Below are 23,315 nucleotides of genomic sequence, written 5' to 3'. Positions count from 1 at the left end.
GTAGAGTCATTTACCAAATGTTTACATCATTCTCACACTCAACACACACCCTCTTACAGTAAAGCACGCTACATTGTTTTGCTTGGTTATCTGTCTGAGAGGCAGCCAAACCCTTGTTTGCATGAATGGGATGATATCGAGTTAAAAGGGAACTGACATGGGAGGAAAGAGGGATTCAATAATGAGGACTTGTAAGTGGTAGCTGTGGGACTTATCTCTACACTATACTTATATTACACAAAGTGCTAAAGTGAACAGAGCTTGGTAACTCTGCAATAAGTGAGATATTTAGGCAATAAAAATGATTGATTGCTGGCAGACTTTGCACCACGGGTATTTCAAATAAAGCTCCATAATTGTATAAATCACCGGGCATTAAAATCTGGCCTCAGCTCCAGAGGTTGGCCCACGTTTAATGTGGAGCATTATTAAAATGTTCTGGAGAACAGAGTCAACACAGTCCCACTAATTTTCTCTGACAAATTGGATGCCGAGGTCATTTGCCAAGGGCAGGTTTCAGCCTCTCCCTAGCAGCACGGGGAAAGGAAGAACTGCAGGGAAGCTCGAGCGACTGCTGGGAATATCTCTGATCCAAACATTTCTCAGAAATATTTCAACTTGATTTCTGCTTCTCAAGACGAAACAGAGAAAGAAAACAGAAGCAAATTTCTTGCATCCCTCCCTTCTGATACAGCTTTTCTGATTTATGGATTTTTACTTTGTGCACTTTTTACAGTGTTATGTATTAATTATGAGTAGAAGACACATTTTTTTTATTGCCTGTGTAACATAGGTACCTCCACTGCATAGTGCCCACCACTCACCTTTTCTGTTCCTCTTCCAGCTGACCTGACTTATTCTGGATAGCTACGTTGAGATCCTGCTCAACCCGCTGCAGGTACTCGACTTTGTCTAGGTGGCCCTGCAGCTGAACAAACACACAAAACTACTACGGGCATCCTGATAACCATGAGGCCATTTACAAAAATCACCATAATTACAGTGTACTAATCAAAAGTCTCTGCATGGGCTTTGCAATTTGATACATTTAAGTGCATTTGAATAAAAGTGGGACATAATAAGGTTTACCTGTGTGTCTAAAACAACTTATACACTATATAATGCAGTACATTTAGTGTTTGACATTTTCCAGGGGTAAAAAACAATGCCAATAAATGCAGTTCCTCTAATGGCCACTTGAGGTTAGCACCAAAACTGAGCTAAAATTTACAGCCTGGTATCTTTGATTTATAGGTGTTCCCACACGGGCGGCTTTAGCCAATCATTGCCCTCAGGCCTCAGTGAAATCAGTGCACTTAACCTCAGCCATTTTTAAAAAATCATTTTAATAGGGTTTTCTTGGTACAGACCACCCAGGAAGATTGTGCTTAACTTTTGGTGAGGGAAATTGTAGTGTTTTATTTATATTACTTATCACTAATTAGAAGATGTTGTGTTTGTGCATCTGTACAATTTCTGGACATGGCTTGTTCACAAAGCTTGTTAGTGCTAGCTAATAAAATTCAAAATAAGGTTACTCCTGCATCCAAGAAAAGCAACACGGAGCAGACAAAATGCTAACACTAAAGCTTCAGTGTTAAAAACCAGTGGGTCACAGAGGCTACGTACATCTTTTATATAAATGGAACTAAAAAAGTGGTACTTTCTGAAAGCAAGTCCACAGAGCAGAGAAGTATCAAAAATCTAATTTTGCCCAAGTTAACAGCTGTCAAAGATCACACAAAAACTGAGTCTACTGCTTATTCTCATTAGTAATGGCGATACTGTATATTGAGTAGTAAAATGGTATAGGTAAAATACCAATATTTGCTCAAACACAATACATTTACAATATGCTCATTTGTCTGAAAACCTAAACGTGATTCTAAAATAAATTCCAGATGGAGTTATAATAGCTGATAGTTTTAAATTAGATTTAAATTAATTTTGAATAATTATTTTGTGTGAGATTAAAAAGGGCAAAAATGTAAAACATTACTTTTTTTAAATTATTTGACTGTAATGCAATTGTGATAATAATTAAGACTGAATTTATCAATATCACCCAGCATTGTGCCACATTCCTTCTTTATCAGGCGAGACCATTTGCATTTGAAATTTATAAAAAACAAAGAGCTTTATAAGATTGTTTTAAACATGCATCATCAGCTTAACAGTCAGTTGGGTGTAAGGAGCAGATGAACCTCTAGATGACTCTAGTACGCTTATAAAACTTAAATTTTTAATTTATACCGAAGCAGTACTGATTCTAATACTGTCGTAAAAACACACCAACAATCTCATCTTTTCAGTTTCCGAAGTCTTCTCCAGAACTTGCTCTTCAAGTTCCCCACATCTCTTCTTATACTGAATCACCTTATATAAGACAAATGCAAGACGGATGGTTAGGAAGCTTCAAGGCATACGTGTAGAGGTGTCTAAACTGTGAGATCCATTTCTAGCTACCTTGGTCTGCAGCTTCTGAACAAGTTGGACTTGTCTCTGTTGGGCTTCCTGATAGGCCAGCAGTTTTTGCCTATAGGCTCTCTCCTTATTCTGTGGTTGCATGGCTTCTGTTGATACACTGTGCTGGTCTGAGTCCACCGCTGGCTGCAACATCAGTATCTGATCGAGCTGGAGTAGAGCAACAAACAAATACAACAAAGGAGCCTTAGAAGGATGCACATCATCGTGCACATCACACATGGCCTTTGAATTCATTTACCAGTTTATCAGAAGGACTTTGAGAAGTTTCAGAAGTCTTTTCTCTATAAAACCTAAACTTTCCTTTATTTACAGAGTTTCAGAGAAGTCTTGAACTCTCTCTGCTGTATGGTACTCACTGTAAAATCACCCACTATTCATAAAGACAGGAGTTTTTGCAAAGTGCAACAAAAGGCTACCTTAATATTTATTTATTTTATAGACTATTACTATTGTATTCCTGTTTACTGCAGACACAGAAGCAGTAAAGTTCAGGTATCTCAGGTGTTTTGTTAGTGAGTGGGGGAAGAATGGAGCAGAAGGAACAGTGCAGTAATATGGATGGAGCTTGGGCTTTCATTGTTCCATCATAACCTAAAGTTCCAGTTAAGGTGTTTCAGGCGTCCAACTGGGAAGCAATCCCGGATTATGTCTCTTTGCTGCTTTGGGAATGTGTCAGAGTTTCCCTCCTGGAGAGCTTAAGGAGGTAACTGGGGAGAAGGAGGTCTGGACACCTCCGGTTAGACTGCTGCCTCTGCAACCTGGACTCAGATATGTGGCAGAAAATAGATGAATGCAGGTCTATCTTATATAATCAGTAGCTACTGTATAAAATATTCACATAATTTGTCATGGACCCGGTTCCGGGGACTCGGGGTGGACTATAATTATTATAATTATTATTATTATTATTTTGTGATGTGTGTGTCTTCTGCACAATGCTGTCATGTCTGTGTTCCACTTATTGTATGAGTAGGCAGGGTGTGTGTGTGTGTGTGTGTGTGTATTTGTGTGTGGCTGTAGGATGGATGACAGGCACCTGCAGGCCTAATGGGTGTGGCCCTGCTGGAGGACTGGCCACACCTGAAGTCCCTGCCACACACCTGCTGCTGATCAGGGCTCGTCGGGGGAGCTATTTAGGAGAGTGTTGGAGCTCCCACCGGCGCGGGATCATTACATCACATCCCAAGTTAGTGTGTGTCAGTGTACAGTAGTGCAGATCGTGTATGCCCGCGGGGGTCAGTGTTGACGGCTGCTTCTGTTATTTTCCTGCAGGCGGAACGAGGAACCAGAAGGACAGCACGCACAGGGTGTGCAGGAACACGACAGCGGGGAGCAAGAGCACGGACGTCGGAGGGGAACACACACACGGGAGTCTAGGAAGCAACGGGAATTTTGTATGCATCTGTTATTTACCACACTGTAAATAAACGCACTGTCTTCACTAAAGAGTCCAGCTTTCGGGTCTTCCTTCCACACATCCCCACGGTCTGCCAGGGCAAACCGTGACATAATTTCCCATTTTCCTATGGTGTCAAACTCATTTCTTTTGTTGTGTTCTGATATTTTCTTATCTGCCTCAAACAAGCCAATCAGCCTCTGTTCCCTGCACCTCTCTCCACCTCCTCTTCATGTCTTCCTCATCCTGGTCGTTCAAAGAGCCTCATCTAAGTCTCCATCTGCTTCATCTTCATCGGCATTGTCTAGACTCATACCAGTACCCAGCTCTGCCATGCTGTCTTAGACTCAATCACCATTACGCAGTTTCTGTGGTTTCGAGTATTACTGTTTTCAGTAAAGTATTTCAAAGTATTCAAAGTATTTTAGCTCATTGAAATACATTCCAAACCAAAAATGTCACATTTTGATTGGCTTTAAAAATCTAAAGAGCAGCAGTATTAAGCTAAAGACAGAGTAAGGGGTGATAATATCAGTACTGTCCTGGTCTTCCTCATTGTGGAATCTCATTTTATCTGAAATCCAAATGTCCTGTAACCTCTCAACCCCATACAACCTAAACTCCCTGTGCACCACCCACTCTCTATGCTGGTGCCAGACACCCTGTCCTCACTAATACAAACCACATGGCCCTAGAGCACTACAACACACTGCGTGCCTCTAGCTGCCCTTGCCGACTTCTCATTTAAAAAGAGATGAAGAGAGTGAGAGCAAGCGAGCGAGCCCCCCTCTCCTGCAATACGCTCCAAACCACCATCCAAGCCCGTCAAATCAACCCTGCGACCCACTCCCTCCCTCTTCTCTTCTGTACCTCATCTCTTCTCTCGGTGCTTAATCTCTCCAGCAGGCTCCAAGAGAGCCAAGACAATAGTCTCAGTGTTCAACACTGGACCCAGCCACTTTGCCACCATTATTAACACATTTTCAAATGCCCTTTTCAGAAATGTATACTACAAACTACACTTACGATCATCACGCACTTGGCTCTGTGCTTTTGGTGTTTTTCTCTGAGGACATGGGGAGCACAAAAACTTCTTTTACTGCCCGTTGTTGAGGTGACAGCTTTAGGGACTGAGAAGGGAGGAACAACATGGGCGGAGTGTTTGAAACGCACAGCACTGCAGCAGCTGTGTTTAAAGGGACTCCTGGAAACAGCTGTGTGTGGAGCATTGGTGATTATGCATCTTTTCAAGTATTTTGGCACAACTAAAGCAATAACACTGACTTACTAACAAGCATGCACTTTATAAATACTACAGGATATGAGCGCCACGTATATTCGGTGCCATGTGATGCTGAAACTGTAACTCTCGTAGCCACATCAAAAAGAAATCCAACACTGTGATAAAAAGAAACATAAATAAACAACAACAACAAAAAACATCCATTACTTCAATATACACGGTGCAGAATGCAGGATTCAGATAAAGGATCCTGGTAAATTCAGGTGCTACAATAGATGGGTGATATATCTTCATGCCTCTTGTCTATGCACGCGCATAAGGATCCTATACATGTATAATTTGAGCCTTGCATTTCTTTTATTCTGCAACAGTACTGAACCACTCTATGCACTAACACGTAGAGATTTGTAGCAATGTCCCAACAACCAATTTTGGTGAGTAATACCTGAAAAATGAAGAAAACTTAGAATTGCCAAAAACTGCAGTGGCCACTTGAGGGCCCAAAAGTGAGTCAACCCTCATAGATGCCATGTTAATATGTTCAACTTAACAGCAGAAATAAACAATTTTACAGCCTGCTACAATAAGCAGATTTAGTTTGCTAATATTGTTTTGTTCTTTCATGACAATAACAATAATAAAAACCACAAAAATTGATGTTCCAGATTCCCAGTCAACCCAACTCTTTGACTCCTCAACCAGCACGGCAGCTCTTCATTTCTGTTAAACATTTGGGTTTTATTACATCAGGATCCAGTTGCATGGATAACTCTTTAATGTTTTTACTACCTCTTTTAATCACTTCCCTTATAGATGAGAAATGTTTTCTTGGGGGCACCTACTTTAAGCTGCTAATAGTTATTTTCCCTATCACTGCTACAAATCATTGAGTTGGACTAATTTTTCATAATCACTCGTTGCTACGTTGTTGCTTGTCTCATTCTGTGCAGATTGATTGGTGCACCAACACAGGTAGCTACAGCCAAAAGCTGCCACACCAACAGCTGCTAATTTGACTTACTAAACTGGATCCCTTAACCGGGTTTGTCATGTTCAGTCTGTCCTAGAAGTTTGTGGCTTAGTTCTTGTCTATGAAATTCTAGCTTTTTTATTACCCTGTGATTTACCCTTGTCATCTTAACATGATAATTTCTAGTTTCACAAAACCAAGATGCAATGGCCAAAATTCTGACATTCAGTGTTCAAAATGACTGCTTTAAAGTCAATGGGCAGCATCATGGTGACTATATTCATCTTCTCCATATGCATATTCAGTAATTGCAAAGATGGTCGCGGATTGTCCTCTCACAGTAGTTTAAACAGTGTTTTGCAGGCAAATCTGTAGTAAAGATGTAAATAATTGTACTTATTGGAATGATAAGTACATGATAAGTACATTCCAAGAAAACTCACTGTGTCTGAAACTGGAATTAGCATAGTATTAGAGCATTAGTTCAAGTTGCTGGATGAGCTTGAAATGATGATCATGTCTGAACCCTGGATTAAATGGGACTGAGAATTTATACACACCTAAAGCTGCAGTATGCAAACTATTAGAACACTCATATCACAAGCTCTAATGTAGAACACAGCTACAGCTTTATCAGGACTATCTTCTATTCTCTGGACTTCATTGACTTTCTAAAAAATTAAATATGTGACCATTAAAACTAGATTTGCATGGATACAGCCCCTTAGAGCTTGAAGGTCAGGAAAACACAGATTTTCTTTAATTTAGTCAAACTGTCTTTTATTTATAAAGCACAAGAAATTAATTTCCATCAGCATCTGTGCCTGTTTAGGCTGCACCATCCCTACCACCCAACTACCTGATGCACCCAATGACCAGGCTACCCTGGTAACTCCTCAAGGGCCCCACCCTACCCTGACACCGAGGGTTGTTTGTGCTTTTTCATACATGGCTGCAGCACATGGGCTTCTTGCCAGCGCCTCGCCCTTACTCCACAAAATACAGAGATGACGCTTTTTTATAGTTTCTCCCTAGTCAGCTGTAAAGCAGGAGGCCAGGGGCTGCTCCGGATTAACCATGCTCCTTGCAGGAAGCTCCCAGGAGGGTGCCATAACAGCCTGGTGTGGAGAACCCCACCACTGCTTAACCCTCCTACACCACCATCTATTCCCTTGCTCTGCTTGCATCATTAACTCTCATCACTCACATCTCCAAGTGAGCTTGAACTCATTGTCCTTCACAACACACGCATACGGTGGTGACTGTAAAGCCAAAGAGAGAAGCAAGTAATCCCAGTCCTCCCTCTGCACTAACTCGGGGCTTACAGGGCTTACCGTGGGCCCAGAATTGTGCTCGCTTAACACCCATGCTATTTATGATCTGCTTCAGAGCACAATCACCCTCGATCAGCTTTCATGATTCCCTAAAGTGAGCTGAGCCCAATCCTAACATAGCTCTGCTCTTTGAGGTCATCTACTGCCATTCTGCAATAATGCCGAAAATGCAATTTATACAAAAACCAGCCTTTATGTCATGGTATACTTTATTCCTCCATATGGTCGCTTTGAGTCCTTTTCTTTTCTTCTTTTTAATTTCCAAGTATCTGTTTCTTGAGCCTTGCTTATGGCTCCAAAGTGTGAGACTTTTCAGGCCCTTAAAATGTGCTTTGAATTAGAGTTTTTATACTTCTTGATATTTATGATTTCTGCCACTCCTTGTATTGTCTCTTTTGATAAATATTTCAGACAACATCAAGGGATAATCTTGCTTTGATTCATCTGCCAGCAAGCAACAAGAGAATCATTTTCAAGGCCCTTGTGAAGTCTTTGGTGTTTGTGCCAAAACTTGCTGCCTTGCTCATGTGGTATAAGATCAGAATCCAGCCCATTCAGTTAGCATCTCAGGATTGCAATATCTTCTCACTGACCTAATGTAATTACATTTGGGTATCTGATAACTATCTATCTGATAAAGTATCTTGGGAAGCGTATTCTCTCGTTTTCTGCTATATGACATTGTGAATTCATACCTGTTTTTCAACAAAGATATAAATTTTCTGCCTTATCCAGGAACTATTTCACAACCTCAGTCTTCTTTTCTTTCTATCTGTGGTTCACCCAGGGCGACATCTGGCCGTGAGTGCGCACTCCAGCCAGCATGTGAAGGGTTACAGCTGCAATCGTTTTCTCTGGCTTGGCCTGGACCCAGAGGCTTAATAAAGGGAATTAATGGAGTGCACTATCTGTCAGATTCCTAAACACAGCTGGAGCGGATGTCCATCGCCCCCAAGCTGCCCAAAAACTTACTGTCCTACTTGAACAGCTCACCCGCTCCTCCCTCCCCTCAAATTACCCCCTGAGTGCTGACTCTGTGAAAGAGCCCCAGCTGATTGTGAAAGCTGTTTATGTATCATCACTGACAGTAATTACACAATGTGGGATAACAAACAAGGAGAATGGAAGGAAAAGAGGAGGGACTGCTGAGAGCATGTTACCATAGAGTGAACTTTTGGGTCATGGGGACAGCTGCTGTGATGGCCTGTAAGGGATACAAGTGATCTGTGTAAAAATGGCAAACTCATAATACAAGCTTAGTGCTCACAAACACGCGGCTGGTCTTGCACTGCTTAACACAAATGTGTCCAGCAAGGACAATGCAATTCAAAACCTACACATACATACATAAACTCAATCAGTACAGACTTCACATCTGATTAGAGATCTCTGACATGTGAAAAAGAGCTGAAAAGTAGGCTTTATGTCTGACTTTAAAGTTAGGTAACATGAGAAGCAGAAGAAATGTCAAAGGCTACGAGGTTTAATGGAATACTTTCATCAAAAAATTCAGTCTTCAGGAGGGCTTTTAAGCATTTTCTTTCTCTGGGGAAAGTAATTAATTTTTACAATTTTGAGACAGTCTGACTTTCTGGCTGTTTTCCATTCAAATTGCAGCATAAATGAATGGGTTTGTGCCAGCAGGAAAAACAAACTAGGAACAGAGGGGGGTAGAACAGTAAAAGAAGACAGTAATACAATCCTTAAAAACAGACTTTATCTCTTTGACAGGGTTCTTACGGAGAGACCCGGGGGATTTAAAATTCCACAGGGCACTGGCAAATGGCAGTTGGTGTCAGAAATCATTCAGCATGAGTTATCTTTATCCAACTGACTGCCACACCGCAGTACTGTGCAGGCAATCTCTAAGTGTTCAGGAGTAGGGTATGGATGTCCATGTCTGAGAAAATGCACATTGGCAGGCCTCCAAAAGCAACACAGAAGGTTCAGAATTCACCCCAACATGTTCTCCAACCTCCTGAGGCCATCCAACGCACAAACTAGGTCAAGGTTTATCCTGGTTCAGGTGCAATTTTCTGGGGTCACCAGGGATCGCGAAGAGTGACTTAACAGAGACACAGAGGAAGGCTTTAAGAGTCCAGGTGTGACTTCACCAGCACTATGTTAACTGTCTTCTGTCAGCTCACAGCCTTAAGGAAAGCTTGGCAAAATGTATGTTTTTGAATTGTCACACACTTTGTTCAACTGACTTGGGCCACAAACATTATGATATAGAGACACGGCACTTGTTTTTCACGTGTGGTTTCAAGATATAGGTGGGTGAAATTCTCTCGTTTTTGGCATTTTTATTACTCTGGTGGAATTAGGCAAATGCTGGCACACTGGATTGAGCAATGAATGAAGTTGGATGTTGTGTAACAGAAGTAGAACTTCAGTAAAAAAAAAAAAAAAAAAAAAAGCTTTTAAAACTTTATTTGATGCACTTTTATTCCTGGTAAGAGAAGTCTGGACCAGCTCCTTATCCACTCAAGAATCATACTTGAGGATGCTTATGAGTTTGCCCAACTTGTTGACTCGTATTTGTGAATTTGGACAAGGGATTTGACCTCAGCTTGAAGCCCCCCACGGTGTCCTGTGAGTGGTGCTTCGACGGTATGCATTATTAGGACAATTGTTAACCCTTTAAAGCCTCAACCTTGAAATAATTACAAGAAAATGAACTTATTTTGAAAACGAAATGCTCATTAAACCTTGTGATGATATTTTAAATAATAATTTGCATATATTAGTTATAATTGTATTGCTTAAAATATATATATTTGGCAGTTTAACTTGTTTGTTTGGTTGTTTTTCATTTTTTCGGGGGCAGGGGGCAGTGCAGTGAGAGCTTGGTTCCTTTAATTTATTTAGTTCATCTTTGTTCCAGTGGCTGATGGACTCTGGCAGAACTGCCCTTTATCACTGATTCTGCTGATAACTATGGACAGAAATTCAAGGTGCAATTTCAAGATTTGTTGGTTTCAGGGTCACATCTTTTATTTTTATCGACGATGTGACTTCATCAATCTATGAAGGCAGTGGTTTGATGCCAAATGTGAAGTGGCTGGAATGAGGATTAGCACCTCTATGTCTGAGGCCAGAAAAGGGTGGAATACCCACAGTGGCTTAGGACGAGTTCCTATTCAAGTGGAGAAGTTCATGTGTCATGGGGTACACGAGTCAAGGAGACAGGAACAAGAGACTGACAGATGGATTGGCACATCATCTGCATGGATGTAACTATTGTACCTGTTGTAGTGAGGTAATTATGATGTGATTCTTTTAAAAACAATCAGAGGTAAAGACATTCTGTACTTAAGTAGAAATGCTAGTTTCTGTTTGTTGGCATGGCCAAATAAATTGGTGTATTTGAGATTTGTCAACTATTACTTTTGTGTTTATACCACCTATTACCTTTTGGTATTCAACTCTGGAGTTATTTAAGTTTTTGGCCTACCACTGTGGATATTGTGTATGTGTGGATATGGATATGGATATGTGTATATTGGAAAGGTGACCTCTTCAGAGACAGAAAATCTCAAATACTTCCTCGGGAGTTCAGTCATTCAGGAGAGGCTTAGAGTACAGCATTTCCCCCTTTACTTTAAAAAAGAGACAACCCAAAGAGGGCTAAGCATCTGATTAAGATGCTTCCTGAGCACCTCCCAGGTGAGGTGTTTTTGCCATGTCCCACAGGAGGAAGACTCTGAGACTCTCAGACCCAGGACACACTGGAAAGATCGAGTCTGTCGTCTGATCTTGGAATCCCTCACTGTTCTTGCTGGAAAAATACTATGCGACAGTTACACAGAAATGGAGACAGGAAGACTAGCGTCCTTGGAGAAACTTTTTTTTTTCGTACTAGTCACAATGCATCAGCCTGATCACAAAGTTATGGCATAAAATGGGCTAAGGTTGTTGTTATTTTAGCCCCTAGGACTGCAGGGGGCATATTCCAGCTGTGAGACTGTAGCTGTTGGATGGCAGGGCGAAAACTGCCCCCAACCCCCAACTGAGAAGCTCTCCAGAGTGTGTTGCTGATCAAAAACTAGCTGATCAAAAACTAGCACTAGAAACCCTATACTCCAGGTGGGCCTGTACATTTATCCCACCAAAAAATGCAGAGTGCAGGTTTATGAACAATGTGGAAATTATCACGAGAAATTTCAATCACAGTAGTCAATGCAAATTACAGAGGAAAGAAGGTTCAAGCTGAGGGCACCTCGGACAAATGCTGACTTAAAATGTTTCACACAAGATCTCATGGAACAGCTACAAATACTCAAGGCTGGAAAATATCACTGATAATCAATGTTAACACTGAAAGCCAATAAGCAATTCTGAATTACTGACCAATCATATTTTTGACACAGTGATACTCTCTGGCTGCTATATATGGGGCAAATGAGACATACTGACATAGGTACAATACACTGATTAATTAAACGGAGGTTACTTGGATGCAATGTATGTGATACATTCAGTGATATGAGCCCTTCAGCTGTAAGTGCTGATGGAGAAATCTGTGTGAATGAAAGGCTGCTGGCCTGAATGTTAGCGTCAAAGTCAAGGAAGCATTTTTGGCTCTCGGGTACTGATGAGCAAACTGCATTACCATCACATAAAAGCAAAGCTGCCAAAAAAATCAAGCTGCTTTTACATAGAGGAAATAATATGAAGACAAGAGCTTTCAGTATAATAAATGAGTCTTGACAGGAGTTTCATAATGAACCTCTTGACTTATGAGTCACCACCAAACAAAATATTCAGATTCAAATTGCTACTCTTTGGGTTTGAGCATCAAATATCCACAAGCTGTGCTTTAGTTTTGTCTGTTTAGTGCCTTTTCACACTTCTAAAAATATTCACAAAATAAACAAGCCAACCTAAATACGTTTTATTTATAGCCACAGTTTTAAAATGAATTCCAAGAGCAAAGCAAGCAGTGCGAGATCATTAGATTTAAGCAGCAGAATGAGGGCAGTGTGATCATAAATGGCTGCTTTGTGCACTATGAAAAATTAGGTTTTTCTTCAACGGTCCTCGGGGAGGAGGCCAGTGACCTTCACAATTTTCCCCCAAAACATGGAGGGGCAACGATGGGGGGCCACGGAGGGAGACACGCGTCCTCGTGAGCACAGGAGGTCCGAGTCTACCTGAACAGACTACAAGGAAACCCTTCATGAACCACGCTCCCCACTCTTATTTACACTAACAAACACACACACACACACACACACACAATGGTTGCTTATACAGTAATTACCTTAATATGTAAACTGTAATTCTACAGCAACTCATTAAAAAAAGTATGATATACATACATGTGTAAAGTCAAATTAATTTAGTCTGAGCATGTGTATGCTGCCCTTTCCGCCCCTTAGATTTTTACTACCATACATTAAGTGGAGTTTCAGTCTTCCTTCAATGTTAGTTTGTTCAGCCCCCAAACAGGCTTCCCTACTGGAAAAAACAGCGCTACACTGACGCTCACAGTAAACATATCCCATTTCAAACCTACGAAGCTTTTTGCAGTCAATGCTCTAGTGTGCTTGATATCAACTATATACATGTATATATATATGTGTGTGTGTGTGTGTGTGTGTGGGTACTTTTATTTTTTTACAATATTCATTTCACTTAACTGAGATTTGCTTTTTTATGGACAGCTCTCTTAAATCTCCTCGATTCTTTTCTTATATTTGTCTTATATATCTTATATTTGCTGCTGTACATGAAATCATTCTCCTTTTGCACGAAACTTTAACTGTCACATAGACGACTTCGCAGGGTGGTCCTACGGTTGCAAAACAAGCCCAAGTCAACACCCCTCCACCACCGTGCTTGACAGCATATGTTGTGTTTGTGTGGTGCTGTTCATGACCACATATCTTGACTTTGGTTTCATCTGTCCAAAGAGAAGTGTTCCAGAAGGTTTGTTTGGTTGCAGCTTTGCAAACCTAACCTGAGAGAGAAGAGACTTTCTCCCAGCAGCCCTTCCAGGCAAGCCATCAGTTTCAGTCTTTTTCTGAGTGTACTGTCATGAAACTTACCATTTAACACACTAACTGAGGCCTGTAGAATCTGAGATGTAGCTCCCATTTTTTTAAGTTTCTCTGAGCATTGTACAATCTGACCTTGAGGTGACATCTACTCCTCTTGTGAATAATCTTTCTCACTGTAAAATGATTTGCTTCAAATTTTTTGTAAATGACCTTATAACCCTTGGCAAACTGATGAGCACCAGTTGTTTTTCATGGTTTTATGGTTCAGTGGCTTATTTCTGATTATTTGATTACTTTTCTTGTATATTGGATATGTGTATTTTATAACTCGTTTTTAACTGTGTGTATTGGACCAGGGGTTGCATACATGGTTTTCTTTTTTTATGAGTTCCATGTTTTGTGCCTGGTCCCTGACAAATAAGAAATAATAACAACAAAAAAGAAAACAAAATTTGTGACAGTAGCCTTTGGCAGGAAAGCTACTGTTGACCTTGAGAATTCGTCACTCCTACCCTCTCTGTGAGACCGGACTGTTTGACTATCAGCTGGTCCTGGTCCATCTGGCTGGGAGACAGTCGCCCCCTTAGATCCCTCCTCTCCTCCAGTGCACTGAACTCTGAACTCTCGCCTGAGACAAGGAAACAGATCAGACATATAGAAGAGTCAGAGGGATTATCAGAAGAAAGGGTTGTAATTCACCTTTCAGATATCCAGTAATGTTAAGTTAATCTACAAACTAGCCATTTAAAGTTTTTTTCAGTACCTGCTGGATCCTCGGCTAGATTGCGGGTGATGATCTGACGGATGCGAGAGGAGACAGGTACAGGTGTGGCCCTGGATTCTTGTCCCTCCTCTTGAAGTGTCAGACTTCTCTCTCCTGAGCTGCCATCAGACTGAAGGAGGGACTCCTCCAGTTTCTACAATTACACCAACACACAACACTTTACCCTAGAGATTACACTATGGGAGTACTACTTCTGTCATACACTTTACTCTAATTATCTTTATTTTAATATATTCAGCTTTCATTTGATTTACAAAGGTTTTGTTACTGCTTATTCACTTATTAATTCATTCATTTTTACTTATTTTCTTTTATTTAGATTTTAAATTATTGTGCTCTGTGCTGTGTTATATATATTATTTTTTATATTTATTTATTTATTACAAAAAGTATATTGCACTGCCTTTAGACTTTTACCTTGGCTCCTTTACTTATATCTTGACAACTGATAATGAGTTATATATTATGAGTAGGGCTGCCACAAACGATTATTTTGATAGTCGACTAGTCACCGATTATTTTTGCAATTAGTCGACTAATCAGATCATGCATCCATTGGACGTAAAACGTACAGCTTATTGCACCAGCATGCATCTGCTCTTATATAACTATCATTAGCTTACAGCTTTAAGTGTTTAAGGTATGTGCTAACTAAAAATAAAGACAAAATGATAGTTTATTGAATTTTAATGAAATTTGCAGATTGCTTCGGTGAAGTTTAATAAACTCCTTGCTATCTAAAATATAACGGGACACCGGAGTATATTCTCCAGCATCTCACATTTCTGATAATCAGCTGTCTGCTTGACGTTTATTCAGCTGTGTAAAAACTATAACTTTAATCTCAGCCAAACCGATTTACTCAGGAACAAATAAAATACTGAAAAAAGACAAACAATAACATTTTTAAGTTATCTAAGTGACTTACATATGTTTAACCTGAGTAGCTAAAGACAGTGGTGGGTTTGAAAACGATTTGCCGGGAGTCCGGTGTTCTCACCGGCTCTAGTGAGCCTTGCCCCCGGCTAGCTATCGAGCTGGTGGGTAACAGACTTCTCAGAAAACGTCAGTGCGCTTTTGCAAATATGTGGTGTCTTGATAAACTGAGCAGATATTTGAGGTTTACACAGCTCCATTCTCGCCTGAAAATATGTTAAACTTTATTTTGTGACCCAAAAAGAATAATAAGAGTAATATTAAAACTAACTAGCTGCCGCCATTGTTGACAACTGTTCTGGGCCGTGCTATGAATTATGGGACACAGCTTCTTCTTCGGGGTTTAACGGCAGCTGGCATCCTTGTACATGCAGTGCTGCCATCTTCTGTTTCAGTCCGTTATTACACTCTTAAATCCTACTACTCATTCCTGCGTCTTTTGGGATCTTACAAAGCTTCAAAGACCTGTGGACTATTAAATTAGTCGTCGACGATTTTAATAGTCGACGCAATCGTGACTAGTCGACTAATCGTGGCAGCCCTAATTATGAGTTATTAATTTTTATTCTAGTTGTTAAACCTATTTTATTATAGGTTGCCTTTAATTTTTTAGCTGGCATAACACAGGAAATATTTTTGTCTTAAAAGCAAGAACACCACAAATTCAGAGTATCCCAGTACAGCATAAGTCTTAAGAGTCACAACAAAATGTATTTGTATTTACTTGTTTATGTGTCTGTAACATTATATATAAATGTTATTATATTGTTGTGATGGCTGACATAATTTTAAGCTACCTTACACATTTTGGGTCATGGATAAGAATAAAAGATATTTCATATGGTGATACCAAGCCACTACTAGCTGCAGTGTAAAGTACTATTTCCCACTGATATCAGCCTGTCTGACCGATATGTAGTGTTATTTATAACGGTATTTGGGTACCAATTATATTATTAGTAATACTCAGTGGTAATGTAATAGGTTTATTTTATTTTCGTTATATCTTAAAAAAAATTAATTAATGGGAGAACTTGTATCAGTTTTAAACCACTTTGCTTTTTATACTAGACTTATATTTTCCTGAAACTTCAAAGTACACATAGATGTAAACTAGAATAAAATCAACCTGTTCTTGACTCTAAATGAGCTTTAAATGACAGCTAAGCAAGTAAGTCCATGCCATCTTATTATACAGTGTGTCTTTACCTAAGCTTCGTGGTCCTTTGAGAAATTAAAATTAAAAGAAGCATTAAATGAATGACGTTCAAATGACTCGCCAACAATACAAACTGTTAAATAAATATATCTTTATTAATGAGGATTTTCCTTTGCTTTTGACAAACACCTCGCAGAGGGCGGTCACCCAGGCAGGAAAAACTCTGAAAATAAAATTTTAAATGACTCCAATAATATAAACTTTTCTTTATCTTTATCAAGAGTTACCAACCTGAATCACTGCCTCCAGTCTGGGTGAGTGTGCACCTTCCTCCTGTGGAGAAGTCATCGCGGCCCAGCTTCAGCTATAAAAGGTTTGCTAGTCTACTGAACGTTTGGGCTCGGTGGTTAGTTAGCTTTACTCTGGTACACTTTTCGACCGACAGTTATTAAAAGTTGAGTGAAAAAAAACGCAAAAACCAAGCATGTCCTTAAATAATAAGATGAAAACACCAGAGGTCTTAGTTTGCGCCTGCGTGAGGAGAAACTTCAAGAGCTGAACCAAAAATCACGGACAGGAAACTTTTAAGGTAAGAAGACTGAAGACATGTAGCTCAATCCCAGGCCAGTTGTTATGGTGACCACGCGCTTCCGGGACCGTTGTCATAGAAGCAGAACGCTGGCTTGTCCGTTTTCATGGCAGCGCAGAGACCAGGAGCCAGGCAACAGGATTCCAAGGGGTTAATGATCAAAGCACTGAAGGTGAACAGAAACACTATATATGTGTGTATATGTATATAAACATTTTACTTACTTTCAAGTTTACTTGTTTACTAAAAAGTCACTAAAGTCACTGGATAGGTGGAACAAACCAACTCTGACATCTGAAGGGTCTTTTGGGGGGGGGTAACAGATATAGGATAAAGGTAAAGGCACCTTACTTAATACAAATTCATGCATTTTCCTCTTATTGTGGACACTTAATAAACAGAAATACATTTAAAACTTGGAAAGCCCCACTTGTTTAATTTTTTTGGTGCAGTACACTGTTTTTATACATAGGATAAATCCTGTTATATTTCAATTAAATTAGAGCCTGAGCTTTCAAATGATCCCTTGTACAATGGTCTAAAATATTTTTATGCTATAAAATATTTAACCAATTTTCAGGAACATAATTAGCAGATTTTAAATGACTACAGACAAAAACTCTAAAAATAGAAGCCCACAAGCTAGTTCTGCAAACATTTAATGATTCATGTGCACCATACAGTAACACAAAGAAATTCAGGTCTCAAACACATGATACAAAGTATAAATAAACACCTGCTGAGCAGTAGAGCACAGCCCTAAAAAACATCCAAGAATACCTGAGGGTCATGTAATGTGCTATTCTCAGGCACAATGACATCCAGGGATAAGCATTCCTTTTGCAGCGTAGGCATTTGTATGAGAGGAACACATCTCTATTAACTCTTGAGGCCTTGAGGAGGACTTTATGTTGACTCAAGCTCAGGCCACTGGTTTGGGTCTAAGAAGATGGTGCAGACTCCACTGTAGAACCAAAGTCTTGGCAGGGAGGACTCCACTTCCCAGATGTTGGACGCTCGGTTGTAAACCTCCACTTCGACCCCATAGTCCCCCTCCATACCTTTCCAATGGCCTCCGGTAACAAAGAGCTTCCCATCAAGTGATACAAGGCCGCCATTCTCGTGGAGCATGTGTAGAAGCTGGACCTGAAGAGAGCAAAAACCAAAGGTATTACTTAAACGTCTGGTAGGATGAATTTGTGCAAAGGGACGTATTTAATGTATTTAGCTTGCTGTCTGCAGTGATATCTAAACCCACCTTCTGCCATATATTTGCCTCTGGATCATAAGCATAGACTTTTTTAGTGTTGTCAGCAACCAGATATATAGTTCCATCCACGCAGACAGAACGAGGAGAGGACAAATACTTTGGGATAAAGGGTGAACATACGCTGATCCAGCTATCTATGAAGAAAAATATAACAAATATGTTAATTATTAGATTAAAGCACAAACAAATATCCAAAGTAAATGGCACTTTATGGCACTTTATGGGAACATTATGGCACTTCATTCAGTTTTAATAAAATAAATGCTATAAAGTAAACCCTGTTACACCAAAAGAAAAAATGTGACAAGAGACACAAAGAAAAGATAAAAACTGAGAAACAAAAGCTCAACAAAAAAGACCATAAAGTTTTTTTTCCCAGTGAATTATTAGAAAAGAGATTGAATATCCTGGGTACCCGTGCTTGTTTCTCTTCCTTTACGTAACAGAGATTTTACGTTTGAAACTATGATACGTCTCATAATACTGATGCTCACAGACAAATGATGCTGAACAGAAAAGATTTTTGACTTTTTATACTGTGACGTTTGCGGGAGTAAAATGTATTTTGCTCCCATGTTTAACAGAAAAATGCTTGCAATGTTATGAGGGATCATTAATGTTGGAAAAAAATTATGCAAATTTAAAAGAGCTACATTTTTACCCATCCATATATACCTCAAGAGATTCTAATTTGGATAATATGTATCTGACACTGAAGAAATTACTGCTACAAAAAAGTAAAATAACATATTATTTAAAGTGGCATCAACTAAAATGAAGATGCCAAAACATCCACCAATAGGACTGCATGCATTATAGAAGTACTGTGAACAGTGCTCAGGATGGTGCTCAGGGCATCCTTACCTATGACAGGGTTGTAGCACTGCATGGTCAGTGCATTGTATTTCACTGCACATGACCCAATTACATAGAGCTTCCCCTGACAAGCTGTGGCGGTGAAGTTCGTCACATACTTTAAGGCGGGGCAAGTCATAGCCCAGGTGTCGTTATAAGGGTCGTAGTGCTCAACTTCAACTCGGTCTGACGTTGTGCCTAAGAGGAAAAATTAACGATCGATGGTCACATTTAACATTCAAGTGACAAAATGACTTATTTAGTATCCCAGCCAGATATTTCTATGAGCCACTGTGGTATAAAATAATTTGGTTGCTGGAGGGTTACAGAGAGTTTCAGTAACTGCAAAAAGTTGGCCATACCAACAATATTCCACAACAATGGAGAAATACTAAAACATTCTTAAAGAAAACCTCAGAGAAGCTGAAGCAAGCAGCTAGAGTGGTGATTATCTTCTGTGATTTTTGCTGCAGGTTTAAGGCACCACACGCAAAACCGATATTTATTTTCTTACCTCCGATGACATAAATCTCCCCGTTGAGCGTTGCTGATGTGTGGTTAGTCCGAGGTCGGAGCATAGGTGCCACAGTAACCCATCTCCCCTCTCTTGTGATGTACTTCCAGGTCTCTGTGGTCGACCAGGTATTGGTATTCGAACCTCGCGAGCCCCCTGTGAGGCAAAAAGGATCAGTTTGTCAAAAGTCTGTGATTGTTTTAGATTCCTCACAAAAGTAACTGGAGAGCTGCACTCTTAACTTTCTATTATTTGTCATTTAACCTAAGGGTTTTTTCAACAGTGTTCTAAAAAATGAAAGAAACACATTGGAAACACATCAGCTCTCAATGGGGAAAAAACATCATGTTGGATATCTATACTGATATGGAATGGGTATCGTGTTAGAAATGAAAGGATGGCACATTGTTTCATGGAAATGAAAATGATCAACCAAGGACTGAAAGACAGACCAAAAATCTGACTAAAAACATGATGTGGCAGGCTGGTCCATTTTGCTGCAAAATAGTACTCAGGTAGATTGTGTGAGATTGTGTCCTGGGGGATCTCCCCAGATCTGGACCAGGAAATCACTGAGCTCCAGGACTGTTTGAGGTGCAACCTGTCTATTCTGATTAAACGTGTGGAGTATACTTGACTCACCTGACACATACACATCATTGTTCAAAGAGACCATAGAGTAACCCCACTTGTTGGGATTCGGGAAATTAGGGAGCTCATGCCACCGTTCTGCAGAGAAAATGACTTGAAGTTGAGAATATTTCACAGACCAATTGATGAATTATTCACAAATACAGTGTGCAAATGACAAATGCATTGGAGTGAAATTAAGTAAAGCTATAATATTGCCAAACAAGGTCGGATAGGTTCTTGCTTGCTGAGCTGAAACAGTAAATACAAAAAGCTTTTTGGCAGGTCGTTAACTCCTGGCCAGCTTTTTCCCCTCCACATAAAAAGGAAGCTTAAAATGGCTTTACAAAAACTTTTTCCATGTGCAAAACATAACACAAATGCCTTCTTCCAGGCTGAGCAATAAAAATACTCAGTTCAGGAATTGAGAAGATGATCCAATTTTGTCACATCCAGACCACATTTCTGAAGGGCCATTTTTCTGTCAACACTGTATTTAACGACCTACAGAATGTGCCAAACTGGTTTGAGGAATCCCACAGACATTTTCCAACAAATTTGAAAATTAAAATGGAATCTGAACTTAAACAAACTTGAAATTTTAAATGGGGGAGAAAGAGTTTTTGTTGTTGTTGGGTTTTTTTTACTGGTCTTTGTGTTGTAGAAGGCACAGTTTCTGGGCTGCAGTCTTTCCAGTCTTGGGTCTCTGTCCTCGTCTTCATCAGAGTCGTCCTCATCATCCATTGAATGACCTCCCATGACAAGGAGAACTTCTTCTAGGTTTGGTTGTGGGCTCTGGGAGTTGAATCTGTCCACATGTTCAGGTTCTAAATCCATTTTCTAGAAAGTAACATTACTTTTGTAATATAACTCGTAGCAGAAAAAGAAGAGAAAAAGTGTAGAAACTCACTAACCTCTCTGTAAATCTTTTCCACAGCCTCTGTACAGCTGGGAGAGGCCTGCAGCAGACTGTCCTTCAGCAGGGTGTCAGCCAGGTAGTCCAGGCTGAGCAGAGAGAGACGGGACAAGCTAAGGAGCTCAGGGAGATGGCAGAGTCGAGACTCCCTGTGGTGCCTAACCCATTTCAGGATAGCCTCCACACGAGCGCACTCTGACCGGATTTGTAGTCTTTCATCAGACAGGCATGAGATCAGCCAATCTTTTCCCAGCAACAGAAACTCCTCACCCTGTTGTACAGCCTCAAAGTTCTCCAGGAGGAAGGCCCATGCTTTGGCAACCACCTCAGGACAGCCATGAATGTCCCCAAACTCCAGGATTCCCAGGCAGTTTGTTTCATCAATCTGATGCTGGAGGTATCGGCTGCACACGGCTCGCACTGTCTGGAATTGGAGCTTGCTGGAGGTACAGATCAACCCCTCCACATTTTTCTGGTTGATAGTCAGTTTGCCTGTGTAGGCAAAGTCAAGCAAGCAGCTAAGGATCTCAGGATCCACATCATGAAGCTCCACACGTGCTGCAATGCTCTCTACAAAATCCCCTGAGAACATGCAGTGAAAGTACATGCTACAGAGCGCCAGTACGCCACGGTGACAGGGGAAATCTCGCCCTCCCGCGCTCAGAGTCACATCCACAAGTTTGGGGTGAGAACAGAGTGAACGCAAGCCCTCGAGCATGCTCTGAGGATGGGAGGACAGGCAGAAGTCCAGGTCATCCACATTACGCACCATTATCAACTTCAAAATGTAGCTCAGATCTTCTTTCAGCTGGTGCAATAAACAACTGAGATTAGCAATTACCTAAAAGTGTAGAGAAAGCAAATAAATGCAAGAAAAAAACGATATTAATTATCAGCAAGAACCTCACCATGAAGTTCAAAATCCAAAAACTATCGAAATTTAGCACCATGAACCGGATTATGTGGTAAACATATATATGAAGTAGCAGCATCATATGGAGAAATGACAGCTTCTAAACACTGAATAGGAGTTGGATGACATCTCTTACATGATAGTTGTATAGTAAATAGAAAACATTTGTTCTTATTTGACAATAACAGTCAAATCAGAGTTTTAATGTGCTGACCACAGAGTACCTTTGGCCTATGATATTATAGTTAGGTCAAAATATGTTTTGAAATCAACAACAAATAACATTTCCTGTCATCTAATAAAAACTAAGTACAGAATTAACAACATACTCACCACATAAGCTGGAACAGAAAAAAACTTTTCATCCTTCTAGTAAAAATGGGGATTGCAGCGGCTGTTTAGATCAATATGGAGCGGGTAGCATGGCAAAAAGCTTTTGCTAAGTCACTGGAGGGGGACTGCCTTCTGTCGTCTTAGTTATTTTTAGGGCTGACAGTGACGCTGTGCTGAAGTCAGATTCCAAACAACATGTATGGGACCTGCAGCTGCTGTTAAAGGCGCATATTTTGGATTTTCTTAACAGGCCTGGGAGCGGCAAAAGAGGACCAACAATTGGAAATGTGACAGCTGACAACTAACTGAGTAACAATAATGCTGCCACAACTGTTCCTTGTTCAGGAGTTCAAGTGTGTGCTTTTTAATTATTTTTTTTCTACTCTTACTGTGGCTCTATGTGATGTCAGTGACAGCAGATATTTTTGATACGGTCATCTAGCACATTTTTATTTTCAAGCGGTCAGTTAATCCTGTTTTATCAAAGTGATGGTCCTCATTTAGACCGAAAGCGTCCTATGAAGTCTGTGCCCTGACACATTGGGTTGCAGCGTTAACAAGACAGGTCTGTCACTCTCAAATGATCATTTTTAAATGTGAAGAGGCTTGTTTTACCAGAAACTTTTGCAACATATTTGCGCCTAAACGTAACCAGGCTACAAAACCAGAAGTAAAAAAAACAATTAAAACGCAAAACATGAATGAAATCAATGAAAAAGGGTCTCATTCCTCTAAAATGTGTCCGTTATTGGTCTGGCAGATTCCGTCTCACCTGGGATAACTTTTGCATAACTGGTAAAAACAGTGGCATCTGAGAAAATGGCATGACTTTAAGCCCCGCAAATCTGTATGTGAGCATAGACCCACCCACCTGGTGGTAAAACCTTGTGTTTACACGTAACCCAATCGGAAGAAACAAATGCTGTTTGTTTAAGGATGAACTGAGGTGCATCACAGGGCGACCGTGGCTCAGGGGGTTGG

At 40.3% G+C, this 23,315-nt stretch overlaps 2 protein-coding genes across 5 annotated transcripts in view; both read right to left on the bottom strand.

Annotated features, from left to right (window-relative positions):
- The window catches only part of crocc2 (ciliary rootlet coiled-coil, rootletin family member 2), a 42,850-nt gene extending 25,919 nt beyond the window's left edge, over positions 1 to 16,931 (bottom strand). For all 3 annotated transcript variants that reach the window (XM_084921623.1, XM_084921625.1, XM_084921624.1), the window contains exons 1-6: positions 16,606 to 16,931; positions 14,199 to 14,352; positions 13,948 to 14,063; positions 2,467 to 2,634; positions 2,293 to 2,376; positions 825 to 928 (exon numbers count right to left, since the gene is read on the bottom strand). In XM_084921623.1, the coding sequence (XP_084777749.1) occupies positions 825 to 928; positions 2,293 to 2,376; positions 2,467 to 2,634; positions 13,948 to 14,063; positions 14,199 to 14,352; positions 16,606 to 16,662 (683 nt within the window). In that variant the 5' untranslated portion in view covers positions 16,663 to 16,931. The remainder of the gene's footprint in view (positions 1 to 824; positions 929 to 2,292; positions 2,377 to 2,466; positions 2,635 to 13,947; positions 14,064 to 14,198; positions 14,353 to 16,605) is intronic.
- A 407-nt stretch (positions 16,932 to 17,338) lies between these two features.
- klhl30 (kelch-like family member 30) lies at positions 17,339 to 23,055 on the bottom strand. Of its 2 annotated transcripts, XM_084921594.1 has the most exons (8): positions 22,335 to 23,055; positions 21,087 to 21,929; positions 20,820 to 21,012; positions 20,185 to 20,271; positions 19,543 to 19,698; positions 19,038 to 19,226; positions 18,162 to 18,307; positions 17,339 to 18,049 (listed from the first exon to the last, which is right to left on the bottom strand). In XM_084921594.1, exons 2-8 carry the CDS (start codon positions 21,858 to 21,860, stop codon positions 17,810 to 17,812), a joined length of 1,785 nt encoding a protein of 594 aa, XP_084777720.1. In that variant the 5' UTR covers positions 21,861 to 21,929; positions 22,335 to 23,055; the 3' UTR covers positions 17,339 to 17,809. The 2 variants fall into 2 exon arrangements, with proteins under 2 accessions (XP_084777720.1, XP_084777721.1); XM_084921595.1 differs by having other exon boundaries at positions 21,087 to 23,055.
- Positions 23,056 to 23,315: the final 260 nt, after the last annotated feature.

The sequence above is a fragment of the Perissodus microlepis genome, chromosome 23 (assembly GCF_051167445.1).
Source record: "Perissodus microlepis isolate ML-2025 ecotype Zambia chromosome 23, ASM5116744v1, whole genome shotgun sequence".
Classification (NCBI taxonomy): domain Eukaryota; kingdom Metazoa; phylum Chordata; class Actinopteri; order Cichliformes; family Cichlidae; genus Perissodus; species Perissodus microlepis.
Note: the sequence above shows the minus strand (reverse complement) of the source record. Positions and strands in the feature narration are given on the sequence as shown.